The 17,241-nt window shown below is 50.5% G+C and overlaps 2 protein-coding genes across 2 annotated transcripts; both read right to left on the bottom strand.

Annotated features, from left to right (window-relative positions):
- Nucleotides 1–97: 97 nt before the first annotated feature.
- LOC149381089 (uncharacterized) lies at nucleotides 98–3,585 on the bottom strand. Its single transcript, XM_089601281.1, has 3 exons — nucleotides 3,155–3,585; nucleotides 2,147–3,047; nucleotides 98–2,035 (listed from the first exon to the last, which is right to left on the bottom strand). Exons 1-3 carry the CDS (start codon nucleotides 3,583–3,585, stop codon nucleotides 98–100), a joined length of 3,270 nt encoding a protein of 1,089 aa, XP_089457407.1.
- Nucleotides 3,586–8,568: 4,983 nt separating this feature from the next.
- EMB1507 (U5 small nuclear ribonucleoprotein helicase) lies at nucleotides 8,569–15,757 on the bottom strand. The gene is made up of 3 exons (XM_089600892.1): nucleotides 12,762–15,757; nucleotides 12,090–12,479; nucleotides 8,569–11,974 (listed from the first exon to the last, which is right to left on the bottom strand). The coding sequence occupies exons 1-3, from the start codon at nucleotides 15,648–15,650 to the stop codon at nucleotides 8,837–8,839; spliced, it is 6,417 nt and encodes a 2,138-aa protein (XP_089457018.1). The 5' UTR covers nucleotides 15,651–15,757; the 3' UTR covers nucleotides 8,569–8,836.
- Nucleotides 15,758–17,241: the final 1,484 nt, after the last annotated feature.

Raw genomic sequence — 17,241 nt, 5'->3', positions numbered from 1 at the left:
CGTCCAAGTGTTATGGACAAGTTAGTGTAGAACAAAAAAAAAACATAGGACTTCAGCGTCTACATGATTTTTTTTTTTTATGGAAAACCTGATAACATTAAACCAGGGACTGAATGTCCTTCTTGATACAACCATCAAGCCACGCAGGGCAAACCAGGGACCACAAATCACGCCTTAGAGTACTTAAGCGAGTTTTAGCAATAACATTGGCAGCCTCATTACAAACTCGAGGCACCCAACAATAGGAAATAGCCAGGGACTCTAGGATCGCACAGATGCTCTGAACAATCGGGCCCTGCAGGCTGCGCACACTCCGACCACCAATCAGTTGCGTCGCTCGCAAACAATCCGACTCCACGTCGCTGACTCGCCACCCATGGGATTGCACAAACCGAAGCCCTTCCAAAATAGCTCGACACTCAGCGGTGAGCGCCGAATCAACATCACAGACCAGCTTGGCTATAACACCGACAACCCCACCATGGTGATCCCGCACTAATCCTCCGACCGCTGCTCGCCTAGACTGGGCATCCCAAGCAGCGTCCACATTTAGCTTCAGCAGCCCCTCTCCAGGACGAACCCAAACACGTATGCTTGACTCCGACTGCACTGACCCTGGTTCCAGCCTCTTGGAGTGCTCTTTGAAACTCGCGATCCAGCTTGCCACCTCAATCACTCGGGTTTCGGGTGCTCTCACCTTTCTTTCGAACAGCCGGTGATTCCTGTCTGACCAAGCCGCCCAGACCAAGCCACAAAACAGTACCAGATCCGGTTCAGAAAGGCACTCCAGAGCTCTACGGCAAATATCCTGAAACGCCAACGTGCCAGTCTTTTCAGCCCACCTCTGCAATAGAGAGCACCGCCATATCTCTCTAGCTCGATCACAGGTCCAAACGGCATGGAGGGCATTCTCAGGAAGCTCCCCACAGAAGCTACAGAATGGAAGGCACTGAACACCTCTCCCTCGCAGGTTCCCGAGCGTGGGAATGATATCAAACCAGCACCTCCACACAAGATGTTTCATTTTAGGGGGAATAGTCAAGCTCCACAACTTCTTCCACCACACATTATCCGGGTCCGAGGAAGACGAGGGCCCCTGGGCAACTTCGGCTCTCGCAAGCCGGTACGCCGAACGAACCGAATACAACCCATTATCTTCGTAGTGCCATACCAATCGGTCTCGATTAGCTCCCTCCCCTAGCGGTATCTTCATCACCGCCTCCACATCATATGGGACCAGCAACGCGTCTAGTCGCCCACGGTTCCACGTGCCTCCGTCTACAAGGTCTGCTACTCTCCAAGGGAAGCCATCTTCCGGCTCCGGCGAGATCAACGAAAAGGCCCCGGCTCTTGGAATCCAGGGAGTAGAAAAGACACGTAAATTCCCTTCTCCGATCTGCCACCGAATACCTTTCCGTATAAGCTCCAACCCCCAACAAAAGCTCTTGCATAGGTAGGAGAAGTGGCCCTTCCCTTCCAGATCAAGCACCGAGGTATGCGGGTAATACTTCGCTTTGAGCACTCGGGCCATCAAGCTAGTCGGGTACTGAACTAGCCGCCAAACTTGCCGTCCAACAAGAGCTTGATTAAAATCGGTGAGGTCTTTGAACCCCAAACCACCCTCCGTTTTCGGCCGAGTAAGAGCTTCCCAACGCTTCCAGTGAATCCGCCGCTTATCCTCCGACCCACCCCACCAAAATCGAGCCATTAGACCATGGAGCTCGTCGATAAGAGTAGAAGGGAGTCTAAACAGGCTCATCGTATACGTCGGTATCGCATGGACCACCGCTTTTACAAGAATTTTCTTACCACCGGCTGTAAACAAACTCGCTCTCCACATAAGGAGTTGCTTTTGGACCCGCTTCTTGATGTTGCTAAAAATCTTCAACTTCTCTCTCCCAGACCGAACGGGCATTCCCAGGTAACTCTCCAGCTCCGTCGTATGCGGGATACCAAGCGCCCCTGAGATCCGGACCACCTCATCGTCCGGAACGTTGCGCGAGCAGCAGAACACCGACTTCTCGAAGTTGACAACCTAACCCGTCCCCTTCTCGTAGGTTTCCAAAATAGTACGAAGCGCAGAACAACACGTCGAGTCCACAAGGCCGAAGAGGAGACTGTCGTCAGCCAAAAGAAGGTGTGATACTCTGGGAGCTCCCGGGCTGTACCTGAACCCATTCCATAACCCCAGTCGTTCTTGGCCACGGATAAGCGCGGACAAACCTTCCGCACACAAGAGAGAGAGATAATGGGATAGCGGACATCCTTGCCGGAGGCCCCGGCTTGGCTTTATATAACTCCCTACTCTCCCGTTAATAACCACGGAGAAGACCGGCGTGGAAATGCAGTCGAGGACCACTGACACAAGCCTGGGTCCGAACCGAACTCTCTTCAACATCGCCACTATGAAGCCCCACTCGACCCGATCGTAGGCCTTACTCATATCCAACTTGAGTGCCAAAAACCCCGTGTTGCCTTTAGTCTTCATCTTGATCGAGTGGAGGAGTTCGTAGGCGATAGCCACATTATCCGAGATGAGACGCCCGGGAACGAAGGCGCTCTGAGCTTCGGAGATGATCAAGGGGAGGACACCTTTGATTCTATTAGCCACCACCTTCGTTACGATCTTAAGCATAACATTACACAGACTTATGGGTCGATAGTCCCCCACCCTTCTCGGATTCTTCACCTTCGGGATAAGCACTATATTCGTCGCGTTCCAATCTTTAACGCTCGAGCCATAGTTCAAGATCTCGAGGCATTCCTTCCTGACATCCGGACCCACCACCTGCCAGTTTTTCTGGAAGAAAATAGCGTGAAAACCGTCAGGACCCGGTGCCTTCCGCGGCCCCATCATCATGATAGCCCTATCCACCTCCTCGGCTGAGAAATCCTCGTCCATCAGCTCCCGACTACTCTCCGGCAATCTGGCAACATCTCGCTCAATAATCAGCCTGAAGTCCTCTTCCGACGCACCGTTGGAAGTAAAGACTCCTCGGAAGTACGTCTCAAAAACAGTTCTCACCGCGCTTTCCGAGTTGACCCACCTACCATCATCATTGAAGATCCCCTTGATTAAGTTACGGCTCTTCCTCCTCGTAGCTCTTGGAATCCCAGATCGTGGAGATCGCAATCCTCCAGCGCCTCGCCGAACCGGGCCATCTCACAAGCACTTCTCCTCGTGTTACTCGCATGCTCGAAATCAAAGAGGACCTCGTTAAAATCACCCGCGCATAGCCATGGTCCCGCCTCACCCGCATGAAGACGCCGGAGAAGCTCCCAAGACAAATGCCGCTTCGACTCGTCCGCCTCACCATAAAACCCTGTGAATCTACACCGCACTTCGTTACCTTCTTCGATCGTAGCATCGATATGCCCTTTACTGTAACTCCGAATATTGACATCCAAACCTTCCGTCCACAACAAGTACAAACCTCCACTCCGGCCCACAGCATGCACACCAAAACCGTCCACATACCCCAATTTCCTTTTCAACTGATCCACCCTTACTCCTCTCAATTTCGTTTCCGAAAGAAAGAGGAGGTCCGGGTGCCGCTCACGGATAAGCTTCAATAAGCGACCCATCGCCCGGGGGTTTCCCAACCCCCGGACATTCCAACAAATGATTTTCATTGGCGTCGGTCAGCCCGCCTCTGGCCGGCCGCCGATAATACAAAGTTTGGAGAGTCCGTGCTTCCTCCATTTGGACCCGCTGCGTCTATTCCTCCAGCCTCCACAATCTCTAATTCCCCAGTCTTCTTAAGCACGGTCGGCACCACCGTAGGACCAGGTATCTCGCTTTTCCTTCCTGTACTTATCTCGTCACCCTCCCGACGTCGTTTACCCCCTCGCGTTGTTCCTGGTGAGGCTTGCCTGGCGGAGACCTCGAGGAGCCCTAGGCTGCACTGACGAGGAGAAAAAGTCAACCGAAAGGAATCCTTGAGCTGTGCCAGGGTATTTGGGTCTGGCTCGGCCTTGGAACTCTCTACCCCCTGTAGTCCCTCAACCAAGTTAGGGCCCTCCTCTCCAGCAAGTCTGTTCGGCCCAATAGGGGTGTATAAGCCCAATGTTGTCTTGCCTAAACCAAAGCCCACTGAGTTTAAGTCACCCCCCAGAGCAATCACTTTTTTATGAGTAGCCATTGGGCCCGGGCCCAAATCAGAAGCCAAGCCATTCTCAAAAACTGTCTCCTCGTTTTCTTCCCTGCTTCCTCGAGCCTTGCGCTTGCCACTTCTCGGAGTGTCAGGTTTCTTCCCTGAACACAAAGAATTCCCAGAGCGAGTAGACTGTTCATCCCTTTTTCCTTGCATCAGAGCCGGATCTCCAGGTTCTTCATAGGAATGGAAAAAGCGTGTCTTTTTAGGGGGCAGAGTGTTCACTGTTCTGGCCACCTTCTGTGCCACGGGGTTGTTGTCATCTCGATCTTCGTGATTCTCCTTCCCGGGACGCAGTTCATCGCGATTGGGCTCTACGCGACCCTTCTCCGATGCTCGGTTGCTTCCTTCCTGCACTCCCGACCAAGGTCTCTTCCCCAAGGTCGCGCGCCTCTCCGCAAAGTCGAAGCAGTTCAGCCAGTTGGATTTGGAGTCTAACCAGGGTCCGAACAGCGCCACCTCAGGAAACCCCTGTTTCCGGACAAGACGCTCACTCTCAGAGGAGCATTCAATACTTTCGTGGCCCAGGCACCCACACTTGAAACAGAAGAGTCTAAGATTCTTGTATTTCGCTTGAACCCACAGCGCCCTACCTTCCTTCCTGTCGATGAAAAACCCCGGGAACAAAGGGGAATTTACCTTCACTTCCACCTTGAGTCTGACGAAGGAATTGAATCTATTCGTTTAGTTCATGTTGCATTCCAAAAAATCCCCAAACAGATTGGCTATCTTCCTCATACTCTGGATGTGGACATAACCCGGAGGTAGACCAAACAGCCTGATCCAAAAAGGGCTTGTGGCGAAACAAACCTCCTCGATAGGCATATCTTCCGGCCAAGCTTGTGTTGGAATCGATCTAGGGTTTGAGAAAATAATTAACGCTTCGGTAAGCGGCGGAATTTTAAAAATTTTCTTTTACAAGTAAAACAGTTTTTACTAACCTAGACAAGTGCAAGTACATGTAATTAAAAACCAATATGAGCTAGAAGTTTACTAACCTTTCTTGAAGCTTGAACTTTGAAGAAGCTAGTGGAAAGTTTGCAACGCTCGTCTCCCCTCGCAGCACGTCTCTCTTTCTTTCCTCGGCACCTCGAGCAACCACGAAAGTTTCTATCACTAAATCACTCGAAAAGAAGGAATCAGTGAGTGGGCACTTTTAAACACTACGACTTAAGAACGAGTCTTGAAGTCGCAGAGCTAAACACTAGGTCGAGTGAGGACCTAGGTGCCAAAACAAGAAAAATCGAAAATAAACTAGAGAGAGAGAGGAGTTTCGGCCAAAGTTCTAGAGAGAGAGTCTCTCAAATCTCTTAAACTTGGATGAATGAAATGTGAGGAAATGAGGCTCCTATTTATAGGAGAGGTCTCACCTTCAATAAGGTAGTTTCCTCTTCTATAGAATATCACATATTCATGAGCCAAATTCCTCTCTTTCCCTTTGAGACACTCGGCCAAGCTAGGGCTTCTAGAAGCCTTGATTTGTTTCCTATTTTGTTCAAGGCTTGCCTTTTCTCTCAACATGGCCGAACATCTACTTTCCTCATAGAGGAGATTTGTTTCCTCTTTTTTCTTTTGGCAAGTATATTGATACATTTATGCACAAAATAATCTCTCTTTTCCTTGGGTACTTGGGCGCCTATCATCATCTAGAAGGAGCTTCTAGAAGCTTCTTCATTTGTTCATAACAATATGAGAAAAGCCCATTAAGAATTTTCAATAAAATTCTTATGAAACGAAATTAATTCACAAGGCCCAATTAATCATATTATGGCCGAGTGACATTAAGTCATCAAATGAACTTGTCAAAATTTATTGACATCCATTTCATCCTTATGTCTCAAAAGACAAAAATACCCTTTCGACAATTTTCGTTCTTGTTTTGACTTAGCTTCCAGTTTAACCATTCCTATCGATGTGATTCGTGACAGTGACCTCATGGACCCAAATGAACAAAGCTTGAGCTAAACACTTGGACTCAAAAGTTCGCAAACCTTTTCCAAGTTTAGCTTAATGCCAACTGACTCCACTAAAGAGCTGACACTGAAAATCTCTCGGTTCAAATGAATTTATTTTCTACTCAAGAATTCGACTTAATTACGATGAGCGGATCCACTGAATATTATCTATGTTTACCCTTCATGAATGTCATCAGCTAGTCGGGATTTACTAAATTACCATTTTACCCTTCTAGCTGTTATTTCCTCAACTCCTTTGTCGCTTGTGAATAAGTTAGAAACAATGTATTGACGAGGAGCTAACAAGTCACATTGTTTCATCCAAAAGAGTCAGGACTCAATTTGGACACTGGCCAGTTCATTTATTCACACTCCAAGGAACAAAGCATGAGGTGACATACATTGCATTTCAGCAATCTTGTACATGAATTCCATATCTATGAGAACTTCACAAAGTTACTCATGACATACTCACAACTTAGTATTTCACCAATAGGCCCTGTTCGGAATGACATAGTGAGTCCGAACTCTGACTTTCTCAAATGAGAATACTAAGGTGTGAAATGGCATGTCTCATTTCAGGATTAAGGTAAGCATGATGCAATTCATACATAGTGACTTCGAGACATAAGAGGTTAAATGGTTTGTTCTTATATTGTCTCTAGAAGTGCACTGTTCAATTCAGTACCTTCGGAAGATACCTAGAAGAACTATAGAGTCCCCAACTCTCAATGCCTCATAACCAGACATCATAGATTCTTCTAACAATCATACTGAGGTCAATAGTCCTTTGACCCTAAGATTGCGAATATATCGTTTTAAGCAAACTACGAAGAGTTTGTTCATGCAAATCTACATTTGTCTCTTCGTAAGTTGTTAAGTTTGTTTATTGACTAAAAGACTAAGGTTTTATCATAAAGCTTCAAACAAAGAAAGAATGAATGAACGTTTCAACTTTTTATTAATGAATAAGCAATTACAAGCAAGAGTCTTCGTAAGACTATATGACATCAAATGTACATAAATAGACACTACTACTCTTCTTGTGGGCACCATTGACAACAGCTTGTACTACCATCTGCGCTCCTCTCATCGTCCACGGCCGCCTCGCCAGAACCATATCTCTGTCAGCTCCCAAAGCGAACCATAGAAGGAAAACACCTGGTTGAAGCTCTTTGGCTTACCACTTGCCCTTGCTATGCCAAGCTTTCGAAAGCACAGCAACGAAGGTGGATCGACCAATGGGTTTCGTGGATAAGACCTTGGCCAGGAGGACCTCGGCACTTGGTCTTGGTACCTCAGCAAAACGGGGGTTCTCTGTAAGGGACAGCTCCTCCGCCAGCAAGGACAGCGTTTGGTCTGCATCATTGACCACATCTACTGCCTCTCCTTCCGACGTTGTTTGGGAGAGGGGTATAGCGTTGCTCATATTGAGACGGGGCTTGGATTGTAACGACCACCCCAGGGACCAATACACGATTATCCCACCAGAATCAATCACACAGCACTTTGTACGGAGAAACAATCAGCCATTGTACGGAGAGAAAAGGTTTTGCGTCTACATGATTTTGAGAGTTGATTGTGTAAGATTTTGTCCCTTTAATAAAAAAAAAAATTAACTTTGAAGCCCAAGCCCAACCCATCCGATCTGAAGGCAAACTCTTAGCAAGGCATTTTTCACTTCAAACCGAGAGAGGAAGCAAGATGAAATTTGATCTTGCGGAAGACTCGGCCTGTTATCAAACAAAAATTCAAATGTTGTTGAAAATCCGAAACGAGCTAGACATGTGTCACGAGCTGGCAAGGAGAGGACCGCTTCTCGAATGAGTGTCCTACAAGAAGTGCGGGTTCTCAGAATTTGTATGTCAAACAAATACTGGAGTTGTTGACTTGTATGTCAACAAAAATCACGATTTGTTTACATATAAATCAATCATTCCAATTTTTGTGGACATACAAGTTAGCAAATCTATGATTTGTTGACACGCAAAGTTAACAAGCTCTTATTTTGTTGACATAAAAGTCAACAAAATCTGAATTTATTGACACAAAAAGTTAACAAATCTAGTCGCTTGAAATTATACATCATAGAGACATGAACTACTAAGCATATGATAAAATGAATCATCGGCTCGTCTCCCAAGTCGGCGGTAAAAAAAAAAATTAAAGGTTTTGACTAATAAAATCACTAATTGAGTCGTAGTTTTTCTACATTTTTTTTTACAAGAGAGCGTATTTTGCTAATTGCCATTACTAGTATTTGGATGCAACTATTGTCTCATCCTATGATAAAGATTAAAAATAAAAACCCAACTATCTGCCCTTAATTCTTTAGTGTACTTCCCAAATAAAAAAACGACCATCATCTTTTGCTGATTTTTTTTTTAATTTGTCAAGCCCCTGAATGTTTGGCTGTTGACGTATGTTTCTTTGTAAAGAACAATGGTTAACAGCCGTAGTGAGAAAAAAAAAATTCGGAAATTTCAGAACTAGGGAGTTTTTTACTATCGATTAAATATTTCAGCACAAAACAAATTCAAAAGATTAAGTAATACAGTAATCTCAGAATGAATGTAATTCTGTCGGGAGGAACCAGATGTGAGTAGCAATGTCAACTTCAACTAGCAAAAGAGAAAACATCCATCTCTAACAAAGGAGAGCTAGGTTATAGTTGCACAAAAAACACAGTACTTCTCAGAAAGAAACAGAATAAAGCCGTCTTTTCATTCATTCACCGTCCTCTCTGACGTCGACCGTGAAGGAGTACTCTTGATCGCAGCCCAGATAGGAATCGCACATGAAGTAGAGAGTGTAAGCTTTGGTCCCCGGCTCAGAGGGCGCTGTGAACTCGAGCTTGACCTTGGACTTCCTGTGAAGAGTGAGCCTCTTGATGGCGAGCAGCGAGTTGGCCTTGGTGTCGCCCACCACGAGCCACCAGCCTTCCTCCTTGGGCTTTGGGTAGCGGGCCGCGTCCACGGGCCCCACCTCGGCCCGCCCCTCCAAATCCCGCTCCAAGGTCACCACCAGCGTCACCGCGTCTCCGGGGCCCACATCCTCTCCGCCCGCCACCTCGTAAGCCATGTCGATGTTGGGGAAGCGGTTGCAGAACCTGGCAATGTCGAGGAGCTCCGAGTCGGGCATCTGCAGGAGGTCCCGGCGATCATCGTCCTCGAGCTCGACGAGGTCGAACACGGTCTCGACGCTCCTCTCTTGGCACCGCTTGGCGAGCTCCCTGGTGAAGTGGGGGAGCTGGAGGAGCATGGAGTCTCGCTCCCACATGGCCTGGGTCACCATCTGGCTCACCTCCATGGCGAGCAGGGCGAGGGTGAGCCACCCGTTGCTCGAGATCACGTCCACCATGGCCTGCAGGAGCCGACTCGAGCTCAGAAGCACCTCCCTCTGGTCCATCGTCAGGTTCCCGCCCAAGTGCTGCCTCGAGAAGTGGGCCTGGAGGAGTGCGTTGGCCTTCACGTGCGGGTCCGTGCACTTGGGGTTCTCGAAGGAGAACCTCTGGTGGTTGATGAGCCTGCGCACAGCGTCCTCCTCCCCGGGCCGGATCGGGAGCTGGGAATACTCGGACGCCGAGGCCAGGATCTCGAGAAGGCCCTTCATCTTCGTCTTGGAGGTCAGGGACGAGCTGAACCGCTCGATGGTGGCGTAGCTGATGTAGTAGTAGGACGCGATGAGGCCGAGGTTCGAGGCCGAGAGGTCCGTGTCGTCCTCGATGACCAAGCACTTGCTGGCCTCGAGCTCGTTGATGGTGTTCTCGACGAGCTCGGAGAGGTGGTCGGAGAGGTGCCTGTGGCTCACCCCCTGCATGTTGTAGTAGTTGGGGTTCTGCGTCAGCCTGCGGTACATGAAAGTCCAGGTGAGGTAGTCCACAGCTCCCTGCTTGTTCTCCACGATCCCGGCGACCACCTCGGCGTTCAGGTTGTCGTGCAGGTAGTGGTGGAAATGGCTCTCCACCGGGAACGCCTCGTACAGGAACTTCATGTAGTAGTCTTTGCGGGGGGCGTGGCAGAGGATCACGCACTTGCCCGAGTCGTCGAGCAGCGGGCGGGTCGCGTGGCCCATCATCTGCAGCAGATCGGTGACGGGGTAGTCGGTGTGGATGTTCTCTCGCCCGTCGTAGTACTGAGTGCCCATGACCACCACGAGGTGCGCGGACAAGGGCGTTCCCCAGCACATGGAGCTACTCATCACGCACACCTGAATCCGCCCGGCCTCGAACAGCTGCGTCACCACCTCCTGGTCGAGGGCGGAGAGGCCCTCGTGCAGGTACCCCACCCCGTGGCGCAGAGTGGACTTGAGCATCTCGTCGTGAACGCCGTCCACGAGGAGCTCGAGGTCGTCCAGGGATCGCAGCAGGAACCCCCCGTCCGAGTAGGTCATGAGGTCGAGGGCGGTGAGGCGCACGTGCTTCCTCGTCGGGACGTACACGATGGCCGGCTTCCCGCCCGTCGCGTGCTGCACGATCGCCGTGTACGTCGGCTTCGTCATCGCCTGCATCCTCGCCTCGAAGTTGGCCAAATCCACGCCGTGGATGTGGATCTCCAGCGGCACCGGCCGCACCATCGGCGGGAAGTTGAAGAGCCCGTGGGAGGTGGCCCCGATCCACTCCCCGAGGTCCTTTGCGTTTGCCAGCGACGTCGACAGCGCCACAATGCGGATCTTGTTCTCCAGCTGGCTCGCTATGTACCTCATCCTCGACACCACCACCTCCAACGTGGGCCCGCCCTGCCCCCCGATCAAGTGCAGCTCGTCCACGATCAACAGGCTCACCTGCTGGACGTGCTTGCGCTGCTTCCACCGCCGCGACAGGGCATCCCATTTCTCCGGAGTACTGATCACGATCTGTCCTTTCTCCAGCAGCTTCAAGTCCATTGCCGTCTCCCCTGTCAGCTCAACCACACGCAGGTTCAGAGATTCTCCAAACTTCTTCTGCCAATCGCGGTACCGTTCCTTGGCCAGAGCCTCGATGGGCGCAATATACACCACGCGCATGCTTTCGGGGCTCTTTTGGAGATTCCTCAATACCGCAAACTCCGCACACACTGTCTTCCCACTCCCTGTCGGTGCAGCGACCAAGACATTGTCGTCCGAGTTGTAGAGTACAGTGAAGACCTGAGTCTGCACGGGATTGAAGTGTTTGAATTCCCGGTACAGATGCTCGTACGATGGATTTCTCAGAGCAGAAATGGGCAACGCCTGCAAGTCCAGCAACTCTGTAGGAGGAGGATACTTCTCTGGGAGGATAAGGTGTCTGAAAGAGACCGGCAAGACACTCTGTGAACCGAGCCATCTATCCGATACCACTCGAATGAAGTACTGGGGTGGCAGGGGCTCGGAAATAGGAACCGTAAAACTCAAAGTGTGGTCCTCGTCAATGTACTGTTTCTTCAGCATAAACAGCTCGTGGTGGAGAATATATTCTCCGTCGTTGTCTTCCACAATGACCCAGAACTGCTCCACATACCCGTGAACTTTCTCCTCCCACTGGAAATCTGGCGTGATTGTGAGTTCAACCTTCAAGATGGAGCGAGTGATTGGCTGCACGTGAGCCGCGAGATTCAGCTTCGGGAATTGGTGAATGAACTTGTACAGCGTTCTACCCATCTTCGGAGCACGAATCAGCTCTCCCAGCTCCTGTGACGAGAGGTCATAGTATCTTTCCCAGGCCAAGTCTTTCTTTTCCAGCTTCAACAAGATATCATTAGATATTCCCTGGAATTGGCGAAGCGGTGTTTGGACACTCCACATCCTCTTGTTGACCATTTTGCACAAGTTCAGAGCCTTCTCTGCGACTTGTGCCCATCCTCTTTTCAGAACAATCTCAAACAGAGCTCGCATTAGTCGTCCAGCACTCTGACAATATTCAAAAATAAAAATTAATCAGCAATTAGCAATCATAAACGGAAGATGACCAAACGAGCAGGTAACATAAAACAAAATAAAACCAAAGAAAGAAAATCATAACAACCTGAGTGATGTACACCATATCAGATGTCAATGAGAGGCCTTCGAGCTTCAGCTGAGAGATATATGCTTGCAGCAAAACATTGATCTTGGCACTCGGCTCTTCCAAGCTTTCTTTGATGGGAATGGGAACACGATCTAACAGCTTCGCCAACTCCATCTTTTCATCCTGACGTACAGTTACGTACTTGAACTCCTCACTGAGCGAGAACAAACGACAAAGCTCAGTATCGCCCATCGTCGGTTTCAAGTGGTCATTATACGTAGCTATCGTCCCATGTGTTATATAGTAGTAGCTAGCGATGCGACCCAAGTCTGTAACCTGAAAATATCCACTTTTCCTATCGTACTTCACCAAGCTGTTCTTGTCCAAGATGGTTGCCGCCGTATGGACCTGCAAAACAACAACATAAATAAATAAATACGTAAGAATTAATGATACATATGTACGGTAAAAACCAGGTTAGATATGTATGTTATATTCATAATATTCATATTCCAGCACAGAATGGTTAGCTAAAACCTATCATATATCGATCTATCATGTTCACCAAGCAATAAAAAAAAAAGCTAACAGTGTAAAGTACACATATTGCAAATAAGGTATTAGCACTTGTCAGCACAGTAGAAATTAGAACTGAAAAGAAAAAGCTATAAATTGTGAATGAAGACATACCAGGTCGGACCGCCTGCCTTCTAGTATTGGGTCCCTCTTGAGAACATCGGCTTCCATGCCATACAGCATCGGGCTCTTGAGCATCCGAACAAACAGATAAGTGTATCCGAGCCATTGAATAGCATCTCTGGTGTTCTGAACGGTACCGAGAACAATCTCTGCATTCAATTGGTCCGCCAACTTGGAAACAAATTGACTCTCCACGGTGAGCTGCTGATTCATGAGGGAGAGATAGTAGTGCAGCTCGCTGTAGCCCGTGATTATGATGCCCTCTCCGTAGGTGTCGAATTGCGGTCTCCCGGCACGGCCGAGCATCTGCATGATATTCAAGGGGCTGAGCTCGGTCCAGGCTCCTTTCTCCGGGTCGTACACCTGCGTGCCCTTGATGATCACCGTGTGGGCCGGCAGGTTCACACCCCAGGCGAGGGTCGCCGTGGAGACCAGCACCTGGATGTGCCCGTCCGCGAAGAGCTCTTCGACGAGCTGGCGATCGGTCCTGTTCATGCCGGCGTGGTGAATGGCGAAGCCGTAAGCCACGAGGTCCTTGAGGTCGTTGTTCTTGACGAGGTCGGTGTGGGTGTGGAGGATCTCGCGGCTCGCGCTGTCCTCTTTCAGGAACCTGCTGAGCGTGTCTTTGGCGAGAGCAGAGTCGCGAATGGCTCGCGCCGTCTTGGCCGTCTCCTTCCTCGAGTGGACGAAGATGAGCACCTGGTGCTTCCCGGCCACGTCCATCACCTTCTCGTAGCAGATGTCGTTCATCAGCTGGAACCTCTGCAATGGCTTCCTCACCTGGACCCCGATGTACTGCTGCGACAACGGGACCGGTCTGTAGCTGTTGTCGAAGTAGAACAGCCCTTTCTTGGGGTCGACCCGCAGGAACAGCGCCACGTCCTCGTAGTTGGGCAGCGTCGCCGACAAGCCCACGAGGCGGATGTGCTCCTTCGTGCTCTCGATCTGCCTGTGAGTCCTCGCCACGATGCTCTCCAGCACGGGGCCTCGGTTGTCGTGGAGGAGGTGGATCTCGTCGATGATCAGCAGCTTCACCAGCTGGGTATAGGTGCGGTCCCCGGACTTCCTCGTGATGATATCCCACTTCTCGGGGGTCGTCACGATGATCTGGGTCTCCTCGATCTGCTGGCCAGTGAGAGTCTGGTCGCCGCTGAGCTCCCTGACCTTGACGCCGTAGTGCTGAAGCCGGTTAGACAGATTGCCGACGACTTCGGCGACGAGGGCCTTCATGGGGGCGACGTACACGATCTTGTAGCTGCTGTGGTTGATGGAGCCGTCTTCCTTGTTCATGTGGACCCCGAGCTGCTGGAGGATGGTGAGCACGGCGACGTTGGTCTTCCCGGCTCCGGTGGGGGCGCAGAGGAGAAGGTGGTCGGGGGTGAAGAGGGCGGTCTCGTACACCTTGCTCTGCACTCGGTTCAGCTGGCTCATGCCCTTGAAGGCCGGCTGGGCCCACTCGGGGATGGAGGATATCTTGACGAGCTTCTCGTCGGGGCCAAAGGGCTTGGGCTTGAGGGCGGGGACATGGACCTCCTCGTAGCCCTTGCTGAGGCTCTTGTAGGAGCCGTCGGGGAGAGCGCACTTGTGGGCGGACGAGAGGCGAGAGTGGTGGAGCGCCAGGCTGTCGAGGTCGAGAAGCTGAGCGCCGCCGTCGTCCTCGTCCCTCCTCGCGCCGTCGCCGCCCATGAGCTGCCGGGCCTCCTTGCGGATGCTCTTCTCGAGGTTCCTCTCCCGCTCCTTGGCGGTGGCGCGCGTGGCGTGCAGCTGCTGGAGGATGGCCGCGAGCTCGGGGGCGCCGGAGCGCACCATCTCGTCCTCGATGCGGGCCCGCTCTTCGCTGTCGCCGGCGCGGGCCAGCCTGGTGCACCACACGATCTTGAGGCGGTTGCGCATCAGGAACTTGATGAGGCTGAACTTCTCGAACTCCAGCAGAAGAACCAGCTTGCTCTCGACGTCCATTCGCTCCTTCTCCTCCGCCAGCACCTTCAGAACCTCCTCCGCCAGCTTCTGGCACTGCTGCGGGTCGATCGGCTGCTCGAAAGCCTGCGAGATCTTCCGCTGCAGCCAGTACGCGTCGATCACCTGGACGTTCATCCCGTCTCCAGCCTCGTCCTCGTCCTCGTCCCCGGCCATTAGCATCCCCCGAGAGCCGTTTCCCTCGGCCACCTCGTCCTCCTCGTCCTCCTCAAGGTCCTCGGGGGCCATGTCGCGGTCGCTCTCGTCGTCCTCGTCATCCTCGTTCTCCTCGAACTCAACCGCCACGCCCACGTCGTCGTCCAGTGCGTCGTCCCCCTCGCCGCCGCCGGCACCGGCCTCGCCTCCGCCGTCGTGGAAGTCGGTGACGAGGCGCCCGATGGAGACGAGCTGGTCGAAGGCCGCGGAGGGGATGGGGTTCAGGAGCTTCTCGATCTCCTTCTTCTTGTCGGGGTTTCGCAGGGCGTCGTTCTTCAGCACCGCCAGGATCTCGTCGGCGGCGGCGCTCACGATCGCCAGAGGCTGCCCGCCGAGCTGCGACTGGATGAGGCTCAGCATCGCCTCGTACGCCGCGCGGGTCTCCCTCGTCTTGGGCTGGTACATCCCCTCCTCCGACGACGTCAGAACGCTTTCCGTCTGGACCCGCCGCCGCTTCCGAGGGGACGGCTCGGCGTCGGGGCGAGGGCGGCGCTTCGGCTTCTCCTCTCCCTCCGACGGTCGGCCGCGGAAAGCGCGGTCGCCGAATCCCTTGGGGTCGATCTTGCCCCACAGAGACTCGGGCTCGCCGGTGGGCTCGTGGCTGTCGCGTGGACGCGAGTCCGTCGTCAGAACCAGGCTCGAGTTCGCCCTGTACTCATACTGCTTGAACCGGGCGTGAGCTTCCGCTCCGCCGCCTAACTGTGCCATTCTTGCGGCTGAAACCCTAGAAATGAGTCACCGACTTACGCTGTTGATTCTTCGTTTCTTTGTTCTCAGTTCTCACCATCTACACCACTTCAAATCTATCTGTCCTTGCAACGATCAGGCAAATTAGGGATCTTCTTATACATTCTCCTTGGCCCTTGTTAAAATATGAGCCCAAGCCCAATGGGTATCCTCAATAACGGTAGAGCCCAAATATTCAGAGACATTTGATAATTTTTTTCCAATTTTCCATCAAAAAGCTTCATTTGATCAAAAATACTACTAAATCACTTGTATAAACAGAATATTACCCTCAACAATTGATATCATTAATTTATGTCGATTGTTGACATAAATGTCAACTTGACATCTATGTCAACAAACAGATAACCAAAAACTCACAGATATCAACAATATATGTCAATTGTTGATATTTATGTCAACAATAGATGTTAATTATTGATATCATGTTGAGGGTAAAATTGTATTTGTACAAGTGACTTACTAGTATTTTTTGCCAAATTAAACTTTTGGTGGAAATTTGGAAAAAAAAAAAAATTATCGAATGGTGGTAGTACAGACAAATTCTCTATTTCTCACATATATATTTATTGTTGAAAAATTGACACATTTACTATCATTTGATAACATAATTCTCATTTTCCACCAAAATGTACGTTTGGACAATTCTACTAATAAAAATAGGAGTGAAAATATTTTTTTTTATCAATTTTTACCCTCTTCTTTTTTCTTCTTTGTTTTTTTTCCTTACGTATCGCATGTGAAAAAAAAAACCAGTAAATTAATTTGTCACGAATGTAAAGTTAATCCTATAAAGTGGAATAGAATCATGTCCTCCTGAAATACAAATCTCAAATTCTAAATTGCAATATAAGAAAGCGAGTAAAATCAAACACCAACCCGACATTCTCTAGGACCACCCAGGAGCTTCTCGGATCTGGAAGCAGAGGAGACTACGACGCCGACATTCTCGCAAAGGATTCGGAGCAGCCTCTGCCGCATCCGCCAGTTGCCGACACGGAACCCGACACGCGGCCAGATCTGAAAGTTAAAGCTGATGGTCCCGACTTTTCGATCGGCGTCGAGACCGGTGACGACCCAAATGAAACGGCTCCGACCTCTCTTTGAAGCTCCCGGGCTTCGGTTCATCGAGATTCTACAGAGCTGGAGCAAAGAAAAAGCTAATGAGTACGCATTGGCCCACTTTTCCTCGTTCGCCCACGACCACATGTCAGTGGTCCGGAAGCTCGTGACATGTCTCATCTGGGCCGGACGGCTCGACCAGTCACCGTACCAGAGCGTGCTCTCACCGGAGAACTGGAACAAGATCGTCGGAGAGTTTGACGTGGGCCCACGAGAGCCCGGTGGTGGTGGTGGTCAGAGCTCAAGCCTTTGCCGACACAGCTGAAGTTTGTGGCGGTGGTAATTGGAAAAAAGTGGCAGAGAGAGGATTGGGAGGCCGAGAAAGATTTTAGGATTTTTTATGTGTTGAAAGAAAAAGAAAATCAAGGGCAAAGAGTCTTTGCACACTTGACCAGCTCGTAAAATTGTCAAAATTAACATTTTGGTGGAA

Source organism: Urtica dioica, chromosome 11 (genome assembly GCF_054948205.1).
Source record: "Urtica dioica subsp. dioica isolate 48M chromosome 11, U.dioica_male_clone48M_v1_H2, whole genome shotgun sequence".
Taxonomy (NCBI): Eukaryota; Viridiplantae; Streptophyta; class Magnoliopsida; order Rosales; family Urticaceae; genus Urtica; species Urtica dioica.
This window is presented reverse-complemented; position numbering and strand designations above follow the sequence as displayed.